Raw genomic sequence first — 20,696 nt, 5'->3', positions numbered from 1 at the left:
GCATTATCATATTTTCTACTAGCAGAGGGGAGATCCTCCTCACACTCAGGCAGGATTTCACCACTCTCTTGGTCTTACCAAAATATTTATTAAAATGTGACTTTCCAGTTGAGTTACACATAGAATATCCTTTCCAATATAATGTAAGGAAACTTGTGCAGATCAAACCTTGGAAATCAGTTTCTCCATAAATCATGCCACTATTCTCTTTGCATTTGCAGCCTGGATTGTTTAGCTGTATGTTCACAAAAACATGACTGAGGAAACATCTTCTTGAAGTAGGAACAGATCCAACAGCGGGATTCTCTTGCTGCCAAATGAGCTGGGCTTAGGCGTTTTCCGTGAAACCCCTTCATTACTACCGAGACTGCTGAGCAGGCATCACTTTTACAGGCTGCAGCATTAGAGCTTTAAAGAAACAGGGTTGGAATAAGGTACAACGTTCTGGGGGAAAAAAAACAAACAAGAACAAACAAGTGGAGATAAGAGGATTTCTGCCCTTCATAGTTTACACACTAGGACATCCATCTGTGCTTAATTTTAGAGAAAAAAAAAAAAACAGGATCAAATCCTGTCCCTGAAAATACAGAACTGAGTCTCTTAGACTGTATCTGCTCTTTATTCATGAGCCTGGGGAATTTTTTAAAATACTGACTTTGGAGTCTGTTGATCTAATTGCACTCCTTTTTACTCTCTGTGCAAGATGTCTTTTCAGTTACTCCCCTGTTGCAGGAGTCTGTGTAAGACAAGTTCCTTCAATACCAAAGATATTTAAAAAGAAAGAAAAAGGAAAATATTATTTGGTGCCAGGAGCTGATATTTCCAAGCATGAATCATCTTCTGTGGCTAGCTACAGAACATACCATAGAATACACTACTTATATCAAGGAAGTTCAGTATGTCCTATCCAGGTTATCACTGATTGTTAAAATATATTCGAGAACATACTGAATCTATCCTGTATATTCTGGGTCTTCTCAATGCATGAGCAGACAGACGTGAACTCTTCCTGGAGCATTTGGAGTTAAAGGTCATGCCATGTGTCATTCAACAGGTAATTTCCCTTAGATTTGCAACCAGATCAGAGACATAGCTTTGGACCTCAGTGTAACACTGCATTAATCTCCATACAATATATGCGAGCATGTGTACTATATATAGTAGATTCATTAGGATTTTATTAATTTACAAGAATAAATGATGTAATAATATTCATTCATGTATAAAAATGTGACTTATTTCTGGGGAAAATACCAAGGTCCTAATATGAGGAAATGCTACATTTCTGAAATCTGTTTTTCACACAAAGATTGTAAATCCCAAAATGCAAGATTTTAATGGGTCTTGATGAAAAGTGGATTTCTTTTTGAGACAGTATAAGAGACTGGTATTTCCTGTAAAAATACTAGCACAGTCTCTATGTTATAGATTAGGAAACTATGGTTCTTTTGTTTGAAGATATGTAAGGCAGAATCTGAACAAAGCAGCTTTATTTCTACACCTACAACACTGACTTAAGAAAATATGTTAAAAAACCACTAAGTTGTAACAACATGACTCTCTCTCCTTAGTGTCCAGTCAAACACAATTTAAGCCCATCTGCAAGAAAATGTGAGAACGCAATAGAGCAGTGGCATGGTCCAAATGCCTCTACCTGAGTGCTTAAGTGTAGATGTTTACTACAGCAATGGGAAGGGTTCTTCTGTCATCGTAGGTAATGCACCTCCCCGAGAGGTGGTAGCTACATCAATGGAAGAATTCTTCTGTTGATCTCCTGCTGTCTACACTGGGGGTTAACCTGGCTCAACTCTGTTGGTAAGGGTGTGAATAAGGTAAGTTTTCTATGTAACCCTTTTTTCTCCATTCCACTTCTAGGGGCAGATCCAATGCCCACTGGGAGTTGGATCAGACCCTGTATGCTGCTAATGCCTGTGCAAGTATTAGCAATACCATAAAAGACCATTTCAGAGTAGCAGCCGTGTTAGTCTGTATCCGCAAAAAGAAAAGGAGGACTTGTGGCACCTTAGAGACTAACAAATTTATTTGAGCATAAGCTTTCATGAGCTACAGCTCACTTCATCGGACATCTAAGGTGCCACAAGTACTCCTTTTCTTTCTATAAAAGACCATGTGAAGTTCAATGGGCATGCTTCTCTCACAGTAGTTTCTGACCAATATAGCTCCTTTGGCTTCAATGGAATTACTCTTGATTTGCACCAGTTTGAGTAAGAGGAGAATCCCCCTCACCCCTCATGTGTCTGGAATTTCCTTGTAACCCTCAACACCCTAGATATTAACTGGACTGAAGAAAAACAAATTAAAAGGTGAAGGTCATGTCTCAAGTAACACCTCGCTGGCCATTGATTTAAGCCATAATACAGGAAGACAGGGAAGTGCAGTTCTGGGGAAAGGCTGTCTAACTCCAGTGCCTGAAAACACAAGGCTGAATATAAAGTGAGCATTGACTGCCTCAGAAGAGCAATAAGTTCCCAGAAAGTCTCCTCTGTCAGGCTTTATTGCACTGAGAAAAGGAAGCAAACAGAGAAATAAAAATCAAACCTTTGCATCTAGTTGAAATTGATATCAAATTAGTTGATGTTGGTCAACATCTTGTTTTCTTTATTTCACTTCTTCTAGACATGCTCAGAGATGTAGCATTTGGCCGATACTATAAATTGCAAAATAAATAAAGTATACAGGGTAATAATGGTACCTAGCACTGATGCAGCATTTTATACCTTCAGAGTGTTTTACAAGCATTAATTTCTACAACCACCACGTGATATATATGGTTACTCCTTACCACTGTTACAGATGGGAAAACAGAGGAAAAGTAATTCAGTGACTTTTCCAACATCTGTTTCAGGAAGGGAATGGTAAGGAATTCCTGATTTCCAGGTCTGTGCTCAGACCACAGCTGTCTCTCACCCTCCCCTTCCATTATGCCTACATCTATAAAAGCAATCAGTCAGAAAGGTATATGTACCACTGAGATGCTATAAAAATGAGTACTCTATAAATATGTAAGATAGAAAGATTTATGTCCATGAACCAGATCTTCAGCTGGTGAAAGTGTGATAATTTGTTGAGTTGCTGCTCTGATGACCGGGAGATCGCTGAGCGATGTGCGATGTGGTAGCCCGTATCATAAGCAACGGACTACCACAAGGCTCTGTACTTGCGCCAACCCTTTTTAATATTTACATAAGTGACATGTCTCCAACTAAATCATGAAAATTTGGATAGGCAGATGATCTTGCCATGACAATCTAAGCATCAAACCTCCATGACATTGAAAAAGCATTCACTGAGGGCCTCCAAAATATGGAACAATATTTCCAGAAATGAAGGCTCAAACCAAACCCTGGAAATACAATAGTAAGCGTATTTCATCTTGATGATAAGAGTGCCAAAACCACACTGAAAGTAGCTTTCTGTGGTAAAAATGTGCAACACGATTACACTGCAACATATCTCAGAGTGAAACTCGACCGCACCTTCTCCTTCCACGATCGTCTTGAGAAGGTAGCTTGAAAGATAAAAACAGGAGCCAACATAATCCAGAAACTAGCAGGTACAACCTGGGGTGTATCAGCATTGCAAACATCTGCAATAGCACTTGTATATTCAGTAGCTGAATATTGTGCACTGGTATGGAGCAGATGCAGCCACACACGACTTGTGGATACCCAACTAAATACAGTGATGCGCTGCATCACAGGAACCCTTAAGTCGACTCCTACACCCTGGCTACCTGTCCTGTCTACTATCGCTCCCCCACTGATACGCCGAACTGCTGCAACATTCCGCGAAGCTCAACCAACCTGTGAAAACAGAGGTCTTCCTAGTCACCAAGGCCTTGACAACGCTCCCCCTCCCCGCAACATTGTAAGTCCCGCAAGCCTTTCTGGGAACATTTGTTTAGACTCATGCAATCAGGCTATGATCAGAAGGAGGCTTGGAAAGCAGATTAGGCTAAACAAAACTTAAAAAAATAAGCACCTTGTGCCAGATCCCATGCAGAAGGTTTCTGGGTTTGATCTTCCACAGTCATCTTGGTCAGCTTGGAACTGAATTCAAACCAACCATGGTAGATGCAGGTATACAATGTACAAATGGAAAATCAAGGACTCCCCGGCATGGCTACCTACTGCCCAGCTTATAAATATGAAGGAGGCATTTACTGCAATAAATTCTGCTACTCCTGATGTAGCCATTTGGCTCAATCAACTTCAGGTGAAATTGCAGTTGATTCTCTACAGCAGCCATATGAAAGAAGAAGTGTGATAGCGCCAATGAAGTCAACCAAACTACCAAGTTAAATTATACTCGATGAAGCTTCACCAATTTGCTTCATCTGAGCATGTGTCCCCTTGAGTCAAGAGTTCTGAAATCATTATATAATAAAACATACCTTGTACAGAAGCAACTTCATGCAGGTTCTCACACAGCAGCACACTGGACTAGTCAGATTCCATTTCTGGGAATCCATAAAGATCAGCAGTTTGTTCCCAACCATCTCTTAAATATGTTGGCATTGTTCCCACAGAAAAGGGAAGACAAAATAATCTACTACATTTCCAATTGCAGGAAAGATACAAACTTCAGCAGCATTTTAAAGCCTAGAACTATTTAGCAAATTTGAGCACCCATTCAGCGAGCAGTACCCCGTGATTTCAATAGGGCTACACATGTTGGAGCTAGGCAAGTGGTTAAGTACCTTGCTGAAATGAGATCCTCGCTATTGATCAGAGAAGTTGTGTTGCATGTAAAGGATTTCAATCAAAATCACTCTAATTAGGTGCCCATTGCTTTTAGTATCTCAGTTGTCTTAATGTGGGGCTTAATTGATGCTTAGAGCCTTGCTCAAGCTCTCTTGGAGTGAATTTCACCCTGCATGCACAGGAATCAGCTTAACTTTGTTAGTCCTGGTAATATGATTAACTTTTGATGCAGATACACTGATTTTAGCTACAGATTCTTTTCTGCTACTAGATTTAATAAAGTAACTTCCATACAGAGAGATACCAGTCAACTATAAACTTAGAGTAACAGGAAAATAAGAACAAGAGGAGTTTTTAGTGTCATCATATTTAGCTAAAGAGTCTTCCTCTATCTCCTTCAGGTTATTAGCTCCCATTAAAGCAGGTAGGCCCAGATTCTCTCTCACAAGAAGTTTCCATTTGGTGCAGCTCAGAGAGGGGATCATATTCTCAAGGCAAATCTTTCCTGCATTGGTTAGAGTAGCCTGGGAGCTGCTGTAATTTGTGCCAGCTGGCAATGGTCCCCGAGAAACTATATACCACCTGGGGATAAGCCAGAGCAAAGTACTGATACCATTACTTGGAGGCCAGGTGTGGGGAGTGGTGCAAGAACCAGATGTACTGGTTCTGCCCCCAGCTGAGAGTTCCCCCCACACCAGGAAAATTCTTAGACAGTCCTTAATGTTTTAAAGGCCTTTAACATATCATTTGAATTCCAGGCCCTTCTAGTATTTTAAAGCAACCAAAAGATACAACTGCGGAGTTAAATTATGGAAGGACTTTTATTGTTTGTTATATTCGGTATCACAATATTCTATATTGTACTATTTGCACATAATGGGTAAGGTTCAAGATTTCACTGAGGCAGATGTAACTAAGTATTAAAATTAATGAGTCTTTTGGAGCAGCAACAGTACCAGCCTTTTCCCAGGACTGTGCATAGTATTGTCACTATGAATTGATATATTATTGCCAAATATAACAGAAAACATTATTACAATCGCCACAGGGAAATACAATGGAAGAGTGTTACGGACTAACAACGCTGCACACCACGTAAAATGACAACATGGTCTGAGTTCTTACAAAGCTAAAGTTTGATTCCACTCTGAAAAAGCGACCCTGCTAAAGTGTTAAAAGTTGCAGTTTATTGTCTTTCTAATTAACTCTCTCTATATGTAAAAATGCTTTCCTGCCCATCTGCTAGCCCTGTTAACTGAAAGTCAAACTGAGATTTTTCTGATAGCAGAAGTAAAAAGTCAGCATATATGAATCTTAAACACAGACGGGTGAGATCTGGTGAGTGAGAGTATGCTGTTTTTCATTAGTCACTTTTCTAACCCCACTCACATGCACAAAAGTGGGGGTGGTATAACTTCTAATGCAGATTCTTTAGACCCATTACTATAGCAGTAGCAGGCTTGCTCTCCTTCTGTCTCATCATCTCTCTAATTAAGATGGTTGTTACATTGCTTATATTTTGATATTATCTTTTTAATTAGATTAACTTAATTCTACAGACTTGACAAATCAGCTAAAGCAAGAATTTTAGAGATGAAACTCAGATTTCCCTTGCTTTAAGCTGATTTACAATAAGAACCTTAACATTTTTAATGTATTTTCTTCCCTTATAAGCTATTGTTTTTAATTATTGAAGAACCCACTAGCCAGCAGCCTTGGGGGTCTAACATTCATTAAATCCACTCTTCAGTCATCACAATGGTAAGGTAAGAAAGCACAAAAGATGAATTCCAACAAAGGAAATTGGTACTGAAACATAAACCCTTAAAGAAACATATGCTGGCAGTTAGTAATACATGTATAAATGGTTTAACATTCCTCCACTTCTTGTATAATTATTGTTCCTATACTGAAGAAACACAGAGGTGAGGAGGAACACGGTGCAGTTGGCCAAGGTGTTGTGCTGAGATTTTGAATTCCAGTCTCTAATGTTGAGTTGCTATGTCATTTTCAAAAAGAAGGACCGGACACTGGGGGCAGTTATAGGGGGCAGACTTTAAAGCCCAGGTGCAGAGCGGAAGTCTGTAGACAAGGTCTTTCTTAACTCTTTTGAAGTGAAAGTCTGGAGGATGTTTACAAAGGGCTTTCATAAGTGCTGTCATAAGATACTATGTGGTATCTTCTGTTGATCTTATTAACCTTCTGTTGACCTAATGCAGTGGCTCTCAACCTTTCCAACCTACTGTACCCCTTTCAGGAGTCTGATTTGTCTTCTGTACACTTAACTTAGAAATTACTTGCTTACAAACTCAGACATAAAAACACAAAAGTGTCACAGCATACTATTACTGAAAAATTATTTACTTTCTCATTACCACCATATAATTATAAATCAATTGGAATGTACATATTGTACTTACATTTCAGTGTATATAGAGAGTATAAACAAATCACTGACCGTATGACATTTTAGTTTGTACTGACTTCGCTAGTGCTTTTTAAGTAACCTGTGGTAAAATTAGGTAAATAGCTAGATGAGTTGATGTACTCCCTGGAAGACCTTAGCGTACCACCATGGGTACACGTTGAGAACCACTGACCTAATGGACAGGAGGTTTTTCATATCCCACTCTCTGTATATCATGGTTCCATCTCTTTTTTTTTAAACTGAGATTTGAAGGATAAGCTAGACAAATCCACAGTGTCCCATGTGGTGCCCTAACCTGTTAAATCAATTCATGCCAGACTTGAATATAACATATACTGTAGCTGGAGAACCAAGAATGAAATCAAGAAAGCACCATTCCTTCCCCAGTTTGGTGCATGTTCCCGGATAATTATATTCATAACTTTGCACTACTAGAGCTTCTTTAAAAGGAGACTCTCAGAGCACTTCACAATCACCCAGAAGAAGAGCTCTGTGTAGCTTGAAAGCTTGTCTCTTTCACCAACAGAAGTTGGGCCAGTAAAAGATATTATCTCACCCACCTTGTCCCTCTAATATCCTGGGATCAACACAGCTACAACAATGATACTGAACCCCTTCTCCCAGGAAGGTAGGGGAGTCTACCCCCAAAAAAAACAATGAGATGTGGGCATGGTGTAGGATCTGACTTGGGAATACCTAACACCTGCCTCTACTTTGAAAAGCTCAAAGTGCTTATTAAAAACAGGAGTGGGAGAACATGTCCCCCTTAAGCCTCTCAGGCAGTGGGGTGCCTCTGGGCTTACAGATGGGTATTCTAAGGGGACCTGGGCAAAGCTTTGCAAACAAATGGTTTATTCACTGAAAAACATTATTTTTAAGAAGTCAAAACACTTTAATTCAGCCTTTTCTAAATTGCAGAGTTACGTTAGAAAATTGCCTAGATGTATTTAAAAACAACAAAAAAGGAAAAAAAACACTGGAAACTAAACTAAACTCAAAATATCTTTTCAGCCAAACAAAACGTTTTCATTTTGGGTAGAACTAAAAATTTTGTTTGGGATGGAAGCAATTCTTTTCTGTTTTTTTATTTCAGTGAGAAAAGCCAAAAATATTCCATTTCCTACAACTAATTTTTCCCCCGGTTTAGTTTGGCTAACAAATTGAAAAATCATTCTTCACTCAGCTCTAATCCTGAGTCACAGAGTTAAAACTCCCACTGACTTTGTAATTAAATGCTAAACTGTATGATACTGTTCAGCGGCTACCTGGTGCTCTGTGTGTAATTTACCTTATCTGAGACCAGATCAGCCATACCTGGGCAGTGCATTAAAGGATCTTAGAGTGAACGTCTCATGCATCTTTCTGGAATAGAAGCTCTGTGGGGAGTCCACGTCTGGGACAGAGCCTGACTTGCAATCTACTGGGTACAATCAGTACCTGACCAACGTCACTGGGAAAAGTAGCAGGCCCTGTGTGATTTGCTTCAAGTCACACAGGAAGTCAGCAGCAGGGCTGGGAAAAGAGACCAGATTGCTTGACTCCTAGCCCCATGGTGTAACACTGGACAAAGCTCCCTACTTACACAGAAGGGGCTGCATCTAACTCTCTTAGGGAAGCTGAAAGTGTTTTAAAAGCAGCCTAGTCATTAAATAGAGCACAAACTGGTAAAATAAATGAGGGCAGAGTTAGTCAACAGGATTAACCCCTTCACTGCTAGCAGGGGTCACTTAAATCAGTTGAACATCAGGACATTCTTCTAAAGGACAACTGCAGTGGAAAAACTGATTTTATGGAGATAGTCTACTTTCAACCAATGCTATGTCAACTTTTCCAGCAAACACAGGCAATAATATCGAACCAACTCCTATGAATTATGGTAGCCTCCATTTATTAGTAAATGTTAATCAAACTGAAATGAGATATATATTGCAGTAGACAGAAATAATTAATAGATCCAGATATGCAAATCTGGTAGTTACAGAAAATGGCTTTGTGAGAGCAGTGCTTGTTGTATAACTCAATAGTAAATAGCCCAGATGAGATCAGCTGTGGGGCTGGGGTCAAAGCCATCAGAAAAATAAACCCACCTGCACTAGCTTCCATTTTTCTTTTGAAGGGTTAAGAAGCTTCTTATAAAGAGGCTGTGAAATTAGCTCCATGTTATTGTAAACTGCCAAAGCACTAGGGAGCACTACTGCCAACCCTAAATCTTTAAAAATCAGGAATTGGGCTTCAACAAAATTATGAGATTAAAACAACTCATGATTTTTAAACCAAAAAATAATATTGGGGTGGTATTTGTCTTCTAGTTTCTGAGCCCTTGGGAGAGTACATTCAGTTCAGATTTTCAAATCTTTCTCCACAAAGGTAGAAACTTAGATATTTTTGTTTTTAATGAAAGCTCTGATTGTCACATAATCCCTTGACTCCAAGAGCTGAGGTTTTAAGAAAAACACCAATTATCATGAGACAAGTGATAACACTGTAGGCATTGGCAACACTGAGTAATATTGTTTAAAATGGTTCCTGTTATTGGAGTTAATTACAGATCTCGTCTGCAGCTATGTGAGGAGGTATTTTCCAGTTGTAACCTGTAGCACTCATTCTATTGCATATTCAAGTTATCAGCAAAAGGTGTGGCGATAAACCTTCCCAGATCAAGACAAACTTATTTGTCTCTCTGTTTAAATTGCACTGTAGATTGGTCTTAAATAAGACACAGTAACTTGTTAGAGTCTTATTAGAAAAACTGCTTTCCAATTAAAACAGATGGTAAGTAACAAGCCCTTATGCAAATTGTTCTAATTACTTTTGAAGTCACTGATCAGTTTCAAATGAGGTCTATGCTTGTGTCATTGGCATTGCTTCTGAAAATTATTTCAGATTTAACAACTGTGTGCACGCATGATTCAGGATAACACTGGTGGCCCACTGTGCACGATAGAGTGTGTAACGTGGACTCTGGTCACACTCCTATGTGTCCTATGTTTGATTTGTCATTACACAGCTTGATGTTCACATTATATAACTACAGATTTTGAAACCAACCACATGGTAAACACAGGCTGTAGTATAAAGCCAAAGATTAATGAAAATCCTCAGAAAAACACTCGCTGGGCCTCTGTTCATTTTCTTTAGTTTCATTTTAAAACCATTTTAAAATGATTCAGCAATATGGATGAAAAATCCTGACCGGAAGGCTTAGAGGAATTACAGCAAAGACTATGCAGTATTGATTATAGACGCAAGAATGTTTATTTGTTAGCACCAAACATATTAGACTTTCTCCCATAGAAACCATCCAGAATAATCATGTAATGAGAATGAGACAAATACTGTTCAGTGCATCTTCATTTTCTCCATTGTTCAGAATTAAGTAACATTCTAACCCTTTCTTCAACAGTTATTCATGATCTTGACATTTTCATCTGTCAGCATCATCTAATTGCGAAACATTCCAAATAAGCGGACTTTTCTTGTATCAATAACAAAGGTTCTGAATGCAGGATCATTCTTCATTTCTTTCCTCCCTGTCTCCCCACCCTCTTCTTGGTAAATGAAAAGGCTAAACAGCCCTTTGGTAGGTATATTTTGTCTGCAGCAAATATACCAACTGATAAATTAAGACAAATTTGGAGAACAGACAAACACTAATTTTGAAACTGAAGTCTGTGGTAATATTTGCACTAGCACTAGTAAATCTTCTGAAGTCCTGAGGCTTACACTAAGACAGCAAAATTAATTTATCATGACTACTGGATCCCAGAGAGACTGGGAAGAGTGGACATTGATTGCACAATATGTGGCAATGGCTAAAAAGACTGTATTATAGGTCCCAAATTACAAGTAATGTTTGTGTAATCAAATCTGCACTGGACATCTAGGAATCTTAGACATTTGGTTTTAAGAAAATTTCACTGAGCATTAGAATGAAAACTCAAGCAAACAACAATGGAGAAAAACATCTCATTTTCAACCCGTATAGTGATAAACACATGAAGATATTTAGTCTCTGCTGCTGGAGCATCTAATTAAAGTTTAGTTACATAGTGAAAATCAGAGTGCAATCTGCACTGTACTGTTAATATATATGTATTGTACATACATTTACGTTATGCATATATAAAGCCCAAGTTAAGGAGGTGCTCCTAAGTAAATAAGGTGGGAGTTGCTCAGCACCTAAGTAAATAAGAATTGAGGGCACAATTGAGGGCTAAAGAGTTAAGGGTTCGAATCCTACACCAGGATTTAACTTCATACCCAGTCTGTGAGGATTTGGTCTTTTTGATCAAATATTTAGGGGCTCAATCTTGCAAAGAGCTGAGGACTCTGACCTGATGTTGCACAGCACTGAACATGTACTTAACTTTAGGCATATCAGCAATTTCATTGACGTCAATGGAACCACTCATGTACTCAGCACCTTTCAGGCTCAAGCCCAAAGTAAGGTATTTGGTTCAACAATAGTCCCAACAGTGCACATTGTATAGTGTTATGCAAAAAATAATAACAACAATAATCAAGCAGCATCTTGCTGACAGAAACACCCACTCACAGAAAGTGGTTTCAGTCATGTGTGACCATTTGTTTTTCATTTTATTAATTTTGCAGCAATGTAGCACCTATATATCCACATTTCCTATAACACGTCACCTGCATGCATACAAAGGTATTATTACATGCTTTTCGGGGGGGGCTGCTGCAGTGGAGAGAGTGGAAATCATGAGTATCTGAAGCTGGCCCTGCAAATATCAGAAAAGCAATTTTAATGGCATTACTTAAAAGCTCCCTCTAGCAGAACCTGCTGCTTCTAAGGCATGCAAACTATAGAAGCTTCACATGCCAAGGTCATAGCAGGCAGATATCAAAGATCAAAAAGAAAGCCACAAAAGCCACAGCAGGGGACTGCAAGACTGCCCAGGGGGAGCAGTTTATGTAAATGAGTTTCCTCCCTCCCACAGTCCAAAGCTGTGTACCACCTTCAAAACTAATAAGGCCCCAGTTCTGCAGTGAGCTAATGCAGAGCTCCATTGTCATCATGGCACTCCATGTGGGTATACAGGGGTTCACCCACACCCAGGTCTTAACAGGATCAGGACCTAAGCAACATTGGGGCTCATCAGAATGGCTGTCAGGGCTGTTGCACTTCTTCAAGGCCTATCTTTAAGGAAAATGGTGTGACTACACAGGATTACATAGAGGGAATGATTTGTTGGGTGAAGTATGGCCACACTGAGGAAGATCTGTGTGCACCTTGCTACCCAGGTACATGCACATGGTGCATGTGTAGGGCATGTCTTAAGAAATCTGTCTCACATGAGTAATTCTTATTCACACAAGCATTCCCAATTGAAATCAGTAAAACTATTTATATGAATAAGGACTAACTCACAGGATGGGTGGTTAGCAAGGAGCAAGCTCTTAAACTGTGGATCACATCAGAAAAGTGATGGTTAAACAAATGGCACAGTAGATGTGGTTCCCTAGCACTTGAGATTACAGATCATTTGTTCAGTTTACAAGATGAGAGGATTTTTCTTAATGTCTGTGTGGCAAACCCATCCTTAGATCTGAAAATCAAGTTGGGTTCCTTCAGTGTATTATAGCACAGTATTAAAGATTACACACCTGGGATTTAATGGACAATATTATTGATGATGCATGAGGCAGAATAAAATCCAGCTCATTCCCCAGTAAGCATGTTGGCCCTGTGGGGCTAACATAAGTTAAACATTGGTTTAGAGCATAAAGTACAAAGAGCTGACTCAAAGACACATGAAACAATATTCTGAGAAAGATGGTGCCAGTGTTACATATGATAAAACCTCAGTAATTCACATGAATGACAGGAAGACACTAACCAATACAGTACATGAGCAATGAATATAACCAAGGATGTACTTTATTTATTTGACAAAATGTCATTTAATTTTAATTATTTATTTTACTTCATCACATTTAAACATTAGTGTTCTGTGGTATAAATTAACAAAGTAAAATTTTAGTAGAACAGGCTTAACAGAAGCCTCACTACAGTGGCCTACTGTTAAATCTTTGCTAAGAAGTGGGTAGAGCAAACCCCCCAATTTCCTTGTGTGGGTTGTAAGACTGTCTGATTTCATGTGGGTATTATAAGGTGTGCATCGATGAACCCATTTTGGTGTTCACTTACGGGCCTGATATTGCAGCCATTCTGTACATGCTGCATAATTGGGCTCTGAATCAGTAAGGAAAGTAACATACCACACATGCCAGTTAAGTGTGATATGCATACATGCAACTTCCGCAATATCACTCATCAAGACTTTTTATTATTTCTTTAACTTTTTTTCTTTTGAATTTAGTAAAATGCTAATTTTTCCCTAAATACTATGGATATGTCAACTTTAGATCCAAACTCTGGCCCCAATTCTGCAGACACTTCTGTCTGAAAGTAACTTGGCACCTGTGAGTAATTCCATTGACTTCAATTGACTACTCTCCTATGTAAAATTAAGCACATGCATAAGTGTGTGCAGGGATGTGGCCTACAGACAACTTAATAGTGGCTAGAAAGAACTGTACTAGAATCGTAAGAAGAAAAGGAGTACTTGTGGCACCTTAGAGACTAACCAATTTATTTGAGCATAAGCTTTCGTGAGCTACAGCATCCGATGAAGTGAGCTGTAGCTCACGAAAGCTCATGCTCAAATAAATTGGTTAGTCTCTAAGGTGCCACAAGTACTCCTTTTCTTTTTGCGAATACAGACTAACACAGCTGCTACTCTGAAACTAGAATCATAGCATATCAGGGTTGGAAGGGACCTCAGGAGGTCATCTAGTCCAACCCCCTACTCAAAGCAGGACCAATCCCCAACTAAATCATCCCAGCCAGGGCTTTGTCAAGCCTGACCTTAAAAACTTCTAAGGAAGGAGAGTCCACCACCTCCCTAGGTAACGCATTCCAGTGTTTCACCACCCTCCTAGTGAAAAAGTTTTTCCTAATATCCAACCTAAGCCTCCCCCACTGCAACTTGAGACCATTACTCCTCGTTCTGTCATCTGCTACCACTGAGAACAGTCTAGAGCCATCCTCTTTGGAACCCCCTTTCAGGTAGTTGAAAGCAGCTATCAAATCCCCCCTCATTCTTCTCTTCCGTAGACTAAACAAACCCAGTTCCCCCAGCCTCTCCTCATAAGTCGTATGTTCCAGTCCCCTAATCATTTTTGTTGCCCTCCGCTGGACGTTTTCCAATTTTTCCACATCTTTCTTGTAGTGTGGGGCCCAAAACTGGACATAGTACTCCAGATGAGGCCTCACCAATGTCGATTAGAGGGGAATGATCACGTCTCTCGATCTGCTGGCAATGCCCCTACTTATACATCCCAAAATGCCATTGGCCTTCTTGGCAACAAGGGCACACTTGGAATTGGCTGCTGAGATTGCAGGAATTGGCTGCTGAGATTGCAGAGCCCTTGGCCATTATCTTTGAAAACTCGTGGCGAACGGGGGAAGTCCCGGATGACTGGAAAAAGGCTAATGTAGTGCCAATCTTTAAAAAAGGGAAGAAGGAGGATCCTGGGAACTACAGGCCAGTCAGCCTCACCTCAGTCCCTGGAAAAATCATGGAGCAGGTCCTCAAAGAATCAATCCTGAAGCACTTACATGAGAGGAAAGTGATCAGGAACAGTCAGCATGGATTCACCAAGGGAAGGTCATGCCTGACTAATCTAATCGCCTTTTATGATGAGATTACTGGTTCTGTGGATGAAGGGAAAGCAGTGGATGTATTATTTCTTGACTTTAGCAAAGCTTTTGACACGGTCTCCCACAGTATTCTTGTCAGCAAGTTAAGGAAGTATGGGCTGGATGAATGCACTATAAGGTGGGTAGAAAGCTGGCTAGATTGTCGGGCTCAACGGGTAGTGATCAATGGCTCCATGTCTAGTTGGCAGCCGGTGTCAAGTGGAGTGCCCCAGGGGTCGGTCCTGGGGCCGGTTTTGTTCAATATCTTCATAAATGATCTGGAGGATGGTGTGGATTGCACTCTCAGCAAATTTGCGGATGATACTAAACTGGGAGGAGTGGTAGATACGCTGGAGGGGAGGGATAGGATACAGAAGGACCTAGACAAATTGGAGGTTTGGGCCAAAAGAAATCTGATGAGGTTCAATAAGGATAAGTGCAGGGTCCTGCACTTAGGATGGAAGAATCCAATGCACCGCTACAGACTAGGGACCGAATGGCTAGGCAGCAGTTCTGCGGAAAAGGACCTAGGGGTGACAGTGGACGAGAAGCTGGATATGAGTCAGCAGTGTGCCCTTGTTGCCAAGAAGGCCAATGGCATTTTGGGATGTATAAGTAGGGGCATAGCGAGCAGATCGAGGGACGTGATCGTTCCCCTCTATTCGACACTGGTGAGGCCTCATCTGGAGTACTGTGTCCAGTTTTGGGCCCCACACTACAAGAAGGATGTGGATAAATTGGAGAGAGTCCAGCGAAGGGCAACAAAAATGATTAGGGGTCTAGAGCACATGACTTATGAGGAGAGGCTGAGGGAGCTGGGATTGTTTAGTCTGCAGAAGAGAAGAATGAGGGGGGATTTGATAGCTGCTTTCAACTACCTGAAAGGGGGTTCCAAAGAGGATGGCTCTAGACTGTTCTCAGCGGTAGCAGATGACAGAACGAGGAGTAATGGTCTCAAGTTGCAATGGGGGAGGTTTAGATTGGATATTAGGAAAAACTTTTTCACTAAGAGGGTGGTGAAACACTGGAATGCGTTACCTAGGGAGGTGGTAGAATCTCCTTCCTTAGAGGTTTTTAAGGTCAGGCTTGACAAAGCCCTGGCTGGGATGATTTAACTGGGACTTGGTCCTGCTTCGAGCAGGGGGTTGGACTAGATGACCTTCTGGGGTCCCTTCCAACCCTGATATTCTATGATTCTATGATTCTATGACTCATATCCAGCTTCTCGTCCACTGTAACCCCTTTTCTGCAGAACTGCTGCCTAGCCATTCAGTCCCTAGTCTGTAGCGGTGCATGGGATTCTTCCGTCCTAAGTGCAGGACTCTGCACTTGTCCTTGTTGAACCTCATCAGATTTCTTTTGGCCCAATCCTCTAATTTGTGTAGGTCCCTCTGTATCCTATCCCTACCCTCCAGTGTATCGACCACTCCTCCCAGTTTAGTGTCATCTGCTAACTTGCCAAGGGTGCAATCCACGCCATCCTCCAGATCATTAATGAAGATATTGAACAAAACCAGGCCGAGGACCAACCCTATAATAAAATCATAGCCATACATTGGACCAGGAGGGCTAGAGAGGGAAATGAGTGCTAGTCAGCTAGAATATTAGGAACTTTTTTCTCCATTGTTCTCTGCTACTTTGGTTTGAGTATTTAGGTTTGTTGTCCTCTGGCAGCTTGTTACTGAACAGATTTGCTGAGCCTGTACCATGGGTTTCAGATGGCTAAAGATGTTCCTTGGCTAAAACAAAGGGTGCTTTAAAATTAGGAGTATCCCCCGGAGAGGAGCAGTGGGATGCACTCACACACACTCAGCTCTACCAGGAAATCAGAGGGCGGATGGTACCGAGTCTTTCGGTGTCAGTGGCCTCCAGCTCTAATCTCTCCGCCTCCCTAGACACTTAAAATAGACATACGGAGCCTTTTGACATCCTGAGCACTGGCAGCACCGGCTGCATTAACCCTGGCAGCAAAGATTAAATACAAAAGGCACCGGGGTGAGGAAAGAACCAGCGACCCAGCTGGCAACGGGGAGTCCACCGAGCCCCTCACAGGCTCACCCCAGCGCCTGCCTCCGCCCCCCCGAACTGGGGGACCCCCACTCCCAATGCCCCCCCCTCGGCCCCCAAGCCCCCACCTGGGGGATGTACACGCGCCGAGCTCCTCACCTCTGGCCTGGCCAGGGGCCCCCCCAAGACCCGACCTGAAGCCGGCACAGGCTCCGAGGCGCCGGCCTCTCCCCCCGGTGCAGGGTCCCTGGGTGGGAGCGCCCGGCTCCCCCCAGCACCGCACCCCGAAGCCGGGGGCAGAGCGCAGGCTGGGGCACGGTCCCTCCGCAGGGCTCCTGCGCTCAGCCCCTACCCCAGCAGGAGAGCGCCCCGCACGGGGCTTGGCATCCCGGCCAGCCCGGCTTCCCCCCCGCGCCGCCCGTGCCCGCGCCCGCTGGGACCCGCAGCCCCTACTCACAGGCGGGGACCCTAGGCGCGTCCGGCGCTTCCCTCTGCCGGGGCTCCGTGCGCTCCGCGCCGCCGGAGCGGCCAGTCGCCGCCCAGTGGCCTCCCCAGCCTAGCGGGCGGGGCAGCGTCTGGAGAGCGGACTGCTGCCGGGAAGATCCCCGCACAGGCCCATGTGCAGAGCCGGGCGCTTCCCCAAGGTGGCTCCCAGCTCCGGATGGAGTCAAGTTCTGAGAGGCCCGATTCCGTCCGGCCCCCCATTGCCTGCAGCCCTGCGCTCCACCCCAGCCTTGCTTCCGCTCCCCGATGGCTCCAGCCCCTGGCTCTGAATCCTTCCCTCTCCCCATTAACAGCCCTCGGGCGGGGGCCCTGGATAGGGTATTTATTATTTCCCCCCTTTCACCAATGGGGTAACACTGGAGCACAGAGAAGTGAATGACTGTGGCAGGGACACCAGGAGTGATGGGGGGCTGGAGGGGCTAAAAATCCATGGGTCCTGATTCCCAGGCCACTGATCTGACCAGTAGAACCTGAAACCCTGCAAAACTGCCAATGAGGTGAGAAAAGCAAACAGGAATCCCACCCCCAGGTACTTCTGAGAGCTGGGTTATACAGGTTTGCTTGTTTTGAGTGGGACTTGCAGCTTGATGGGTGTTGATTAGTCTCAGCAAATGAAAGAACACATTTTAAGAGGTGGTGGGAAAAGTCCTCTCAAGCAATAAGCTGTGAGCTCCTTGGAAGCATGCAATAATTTCATGTCTATAGTGCATGTCATCCAGAATGTCTCCCACGAATTTTGATATATAGATATCAGCAGTTGAAATGCAGCCACTTCTGGGGTGGTGGTTAGCAAACTGGTGGACAACTGAAGCACAAAAACAATGTACAACAGCAGGGGGTGTGTGCGCAATTTTGCCTAAGAACACACGGAAAAGCCCCTCTGACCAACAATGCCATGGGATCTTTCATGCTTACCCAGAAACTTGATTTTAAACACCTATCCAAAAGCCCTACACACTCCATGGAACTCAGTGTTGCTTGGGACCTTAAGCAAAGGTCCTGAGTAGGGGTTCTTTCTGAATTCTTCACTTTGCAAATGTACAATAACCTCCCTCTTTTCATAACTTTTCCTGTGTTTGTCACCTCACCTGGAGCACGTGTGTCCTTGGGATAATATAAACTTGAGATCTTGATTCTTATATGTACTGTTTCCCCATGTGGTACAATAACTATTTCGAAGAACTCTAGCAAGGAACTTTGAAATTAAAGGCCTGAGCCCACAAGTGCTTTTATATAGAATAACTTGGCCACATCAACTTCATCTGTGCTCTTTGGGCCCTGTTGTAAATTTTGATGGCTTGACACTCGAGTGTGATGTGAGCTCGTTTTCTCTCTTTTTCAGGCTAGGCTTTCCAGAGGGTTGATTTGTTTTAACTTGGTTTAATCTGTTACTCTAGTGGCTGTGGTAACACCATTAGAGTGAAGTCTGAGAAGAGCTTACTTTTTAACAGCTGTTTTTTCTAAGTGCTCTAAAATCCAAATATATAGTCAGGCCAGGTCTACACTACAGACCTATATTGGTAGAACAACATCACCCGGGTGTGTGAAAAATCCAGCCCCTGAGCTATGTAGTTATATTAACCTAACCCCCCATGTAGACAGTGCTGTGTCGAGGAGAGAGCATCTCCCCTTGACATAGCTACTGCCCCTCGGGGAGGTGGATTAACTATGCCCACCTGACGGGAGAAGTTCTTCCATCAGCGTAGTAGCATCTTCACTAACAGCTGCACCGTTGTAGCACTGTGCATGAAGACAAGCTCTCAGATTGTTTTTAGAATTGCTGTGCCTCACTGGGGTTCAGGGTAGAGTTATTAGTACATATTTGAGGTCAGTGGAGCAAGGAGTTCCCAAGATGCAGTGCCGCTAAAATAAAGCAAAACCAAAGGATTAGAAAAGGAAATATGTTGCCCCCAAAACATTTTAATGTATAATTAATACATCTGAATATCGCAGAGTCTCTGCTCCATCTGCCCCTCTCAGGCAGCACAAAAGGAGTGGATTCCCCAGCAGGCATAATGCTGACATAGCTGCTTCTATGCCTCCTTCCCAGGGGTCTTTACATAGGATGCATGGCAATGTAGGGGGGGAGCAGCTAGAACACACTCACTATGGCTATTCCCAGCTGGCAATTTAGAGCAGCCCCTCAAGCTGCTCTAGTCTGTGGTGAGGATGGGGCAGAGACTCCAGGACCAACATTGGTTCCTTGAAGAAGAAAACCTGGCCAGTAAATATTCAGGAGGAACAAAAGTTTTTTCCACCTGACAAAGTTATGATATTATGTTTAGTAGTTAGCTGGTGGTAGTGTCTTTTTGATTTGTTTGGTCTCATTCTCCCCCTGTCCACCACCACCTCCAAACGACTCTGGCAACTATTAAACCTGGCTGCCTTTTTTAATTATAAGCTTTGTATATTTTGAAGTACTGAGGATATGGGACATGGAGGAAGGCTTCTTCTACATATTTATAACTTCTGTCCATTTCCCATGCAGCCTACCAGAAATGAATGATGGTGACCTAAAGGATCTGAAAGAATTTCCCTGTGAGGATGTGCCTAGCTAGAGCAGCTGTAAGTGAATAGGAAGGGGAGAGTAATGGATTCTTCTCTTGATGTTCATTGAAAACTAACTCCCAGATCACTACTTAGCAGTTTCACCTTGTGTCAAAACCAAACATGAGCTAACTGTCTTAAAATGATGGATAAAATCAGAAAGCTGATGATAAAAGGAACCACTTGTGGAATGAGACAAGAATTTGGCTTGCACCTAGAAATGTGTCAAATCAAAACTGGTTTTATTTCATTGAACTAGACATTGAGATGATTTAGGAGACTAGAGTGAAAGATATGCCTTCCACATGTCTCTTTCTGCTGTTGCTTTCCCACTCTGGCTGCCACTGCTGCCTTCTCCTTCTGGCTTTCAACTTGGCCATCATTCTGTCTTCTCTATGGTGATATCTGGACTTGTCTACACACAGAGCTGCCCAGCCTAACTAGAAGTTATTTTAAACTGAGCTGGTTAAACCAACGCAAAAGGCACATTTATTCTGCTTCAGAGTGGCATATTTTGCTGTATCTTAAATAGATTAGGAACAGATGTTAGCTAAACAGAAATAAGTCACTCTTATCTGAAATAGGAGTCTCTACACGGCCTGTTACATCCATTCAACTAAACTGGTGCAAGTTTGTGTAGAGACAACTCCTCTAGCCTACTTTCTTTTTCTTCCCTTTATCCTCTTTCACTCCTTGGGCAGATCAATATAATGGCAGGGACACACACAAAAACGAGGGCACTGGTATAATGTGCCCTTTT

General features: G+C 42.4%; 1 protein-coding gene across 9 annotated transcripts in view; it reads right to left on the bottom strand.

The window, feature by feature from the left end:
- The window catches only part of KIAA1210 (KIAA1210 ortholog), a 90,823-nt gene extending 73,339 nt beyond the window's left edge, over positions 1–17,484 (bottom strand). The window contains exon 1 of one of the 9 annotated variants that reach the window (XM_037908828.2): positions 17,343–17,484. Coding sequence is in view for 3 of the 9 variants with exons in the window: in XM_043522285.1 (XP_043378220.1) it covers positions 8,467–8,510 (44 nt within the window). In the remaining 6 variants the exon portion in view is untranslated. Of the gene's footprint in view, positions 1–4,002; positions 4,132–4,414; positions 5,152–8,466; positions 8,756–17,342 lie in introns of those variants that run through there. The other 8 variants (XM_043522285.1, XM_043522289.1, XM_043522283.1 and 5 more) reach the window with 8 other exon arrangements.
- Positions 17,485–20,696: the final 3,212 nt, after the last annotated feature.

The sequence above is a fragment of the Chelonia mydas genome, chromosome 9 (genome assembly GCF_015237465.2).
Source record: "Chelonia mydas isolate rCheMyd1 chromosome 9, rCheMyd1.pri.v2, whole genome shotgun sequence".
In the NCBI taxonomy this organism is placed as follows: Eukaryota; Metazoa; Chordata; order Testudines; family Cheloniidae; genus Chelonia; species Chelonia mydas.
This window is presented reverse-complemented; position numbering and strand designations above follow the sequence as displayed.